Raw genomic sequence first — 2167 nt, 5'->3', positions numbered from 1 at the left:
ACCGTAGATGCAGCTTTTTTAATTGGACAAAATGTAGCAAAATGGAAAACGTTTGAAGCAAATTTGAACATGGTTACAGCAAATCTGAATAAAAAAATATTACATGCCTAACCAACGAGACGCGGACTCGCGCGCGACCGGCTGAATCGCGCCGGATGAAAACGTTTCCGTTCCACAAAACACCTGCGCTAATGATTTTGTTTTCCGCGGGAGGAATAACTTCATGACTTAACGCGGTCACTCTCTCTATATTGCTTAAGCATGATGTATTGACGGTGGCGGGGTACGTATCTTGCTGTTTAAACCTTTTTCTCTTTCCCAGTTGCTACCATTGTCAAGTAAAAATAATAATTGCCACCATTATCCATGCCCAAAGAAAAATGCCACCATTTCCAGAATTAACGGCTGACTCACGGCCAACGCTTCTGCCAGGGAACACACGATTAGTCGGGAAAATGAAATAATAAAAGTCGCTATCTTTCCCGCGGTTGCTCGCTCGCTCTTTTTTACAATTGCGTCGTTGACACCAGCAAGGGCGATTGCTAAGCTTAATTAGCACGTCAAAATCCCAAGTTAGTAGGCCGACTGGTTTTGTTAACAGAAAAACAAATGGCACCAGCTTCGGCTTACATATGCGTGCACCCGGCACCGATGGATCACCCGATGCAGCGCGTCTGCGCGCGCGAGAGTTGGCCGCCTCAACTCCCCTATCAGCCTATGCCCCCAAAATACATCACATACATGTGCATCCTGACCATTTCGCGCGCTCTCCTCTTACCGCCGATTTTAAAAACCGCTGACACCATGGTTAACCAAGCAACTCTCCAATATTCAAAGCCGGGCACCTCGACGGCACAAGCAACCCGGTGGGAACGCCATCATCGGGTGCTCGATTCTCAACCCGAAGATAACGGAGACGTCCGTTGAGTTGGCTCTATAAATAGCAAGAAACCTCGACGACCTAGCTAGTAGTACCAGCAGCGCTCGGTCTGTGTTTCTTTGTCGGAAGCCATCTCCACGAGAGCACGAGCGTACGCAGCGGATGACGAAGGACGGCAGCGGCCAGACGGGCGGGTGCCTCTGCATCGGCGCGCCGATGCGCGCGCTGTCGAGGGCGTGCGACTCCGCCTGCGACCTCTACGTGCGCGGCATGTCCGGGTGCGCCATCCGCGTGCCGGCGGGGGCGGTCGCGGGCGGCCGCGGCTCCGGCTTCGTCAGGTCGGCCACGACCGTGCACCTGTGGACGAGCTCGGACCGTGCCGACGACCTCATCCGTGCCGTGTCGACGAAGCAGCGCCGCGTGGCGACGGCCGATCAGCCGGCGGATGTCGGGGCAGCAAAGAAGGGCCGCCTTAGCGAGGCGGCGCCGGCGATCGTGCCGGCTCGGAGGAAGGGCCCGGCGATGGCGACCATCGCCGAGAACGGGCCGTGCGACTTCGGCGCCTGCGCGCTGAGGCCGACGGAGCTGAGGAAGCGCGCCCCGGCGGTCGGCGGGCAGGGCGCGCGTGCCGGTGGGTTTGTCGCCGTGATGGAGGGGAGAGAGGCCTTCGTGGCTCGATCGTGACGCGTGTGTACAAAACTAGTAGCTTCTAGAATTCCAGAGGTTGATTTCGCCGGACCAGTTTTCTCACTTTCTCGTGATTTCTTCCAACAGTTTGACAAGTAGTGCAAATACTGTAATGATGATCTGCATAAAATATAGTGCAGATATGACGATGACAAAGCTTTGTTTTTTTAAGCCATGTCTTTGTCGTGAACTACTAGTCGACGCGGTTGTTCTGATCTCGAGCTCATGTGAGTGTGGGTGAACGGTAAAATAGAAAATGAAAACAGAATTCAAACATTATGTTTTTTGCTAAACATTGACAAATGTTTTGATTGCTTGCAAACATTGAAAATGCATTTTGAAGCATCGTTTTTACCACATCTTTCATGAATGCCCTTTCCTGATGAAACTTTCGAAGTACTCCGTTCGTCATAGTCTAGAAGACACGGTTAAATTTACGTGCATTTACATAATAGACAGGTTTATGACACATTGCATTTACTCCTAACAGCTACTCCTATAGTATTTAGTATTTCATTGTATGACTTCTATATGCATACGTAGTGTGAATGCTATTTTTCAGCCCGTCTCACACCCAATCAACAATCATCTAGGTTCTAA

General features: G+C 51.4%; 1 protein-coding gene across 1 annotated transcript; it reads left to right on the top strand.

Annotated features, from left to right (window-relative positions):
* The first annotated feature begins 619 nt into the window (after positions 1 to 619).
* On the top strand, positions 620 to 1738 carry LOC123440299. Its single transcript, XM_045116876.1, has one exon. The coding sequence runs from the start codon at positions 1043 to 1045 to the stop codon at positions 1562 to 1564; it is 522 nt and encodes a 173-aa protein (XP_044972811.1). The 5' UTR covers positions 620 to 1042; the 3' UTR covers positions 1565 to 1738.
* The last annotated feature ends 429 nt before the right edge of the window (positions 1739 to 2167 follow it).

This window comes from Hordeum vulgare, chromosome 3H (genome assembly GCF_904849725.1).
Source record: "Hordeum vulgare subsp. vulgare chromosome 3H, MorexV3_pseudomolecules_assembly, whole genome shotgun sequence".
NCBI lineage: Eukaryota > Viridiplantae > Streptophyta > Magnoliopsida > Poales > Poaceae > Hordeum > Hordeum vulgare.
Note: the sequence above shows the minus strand (reverse complement) of the source record. Positions and strands in the feature narration are given on the sequence as shown.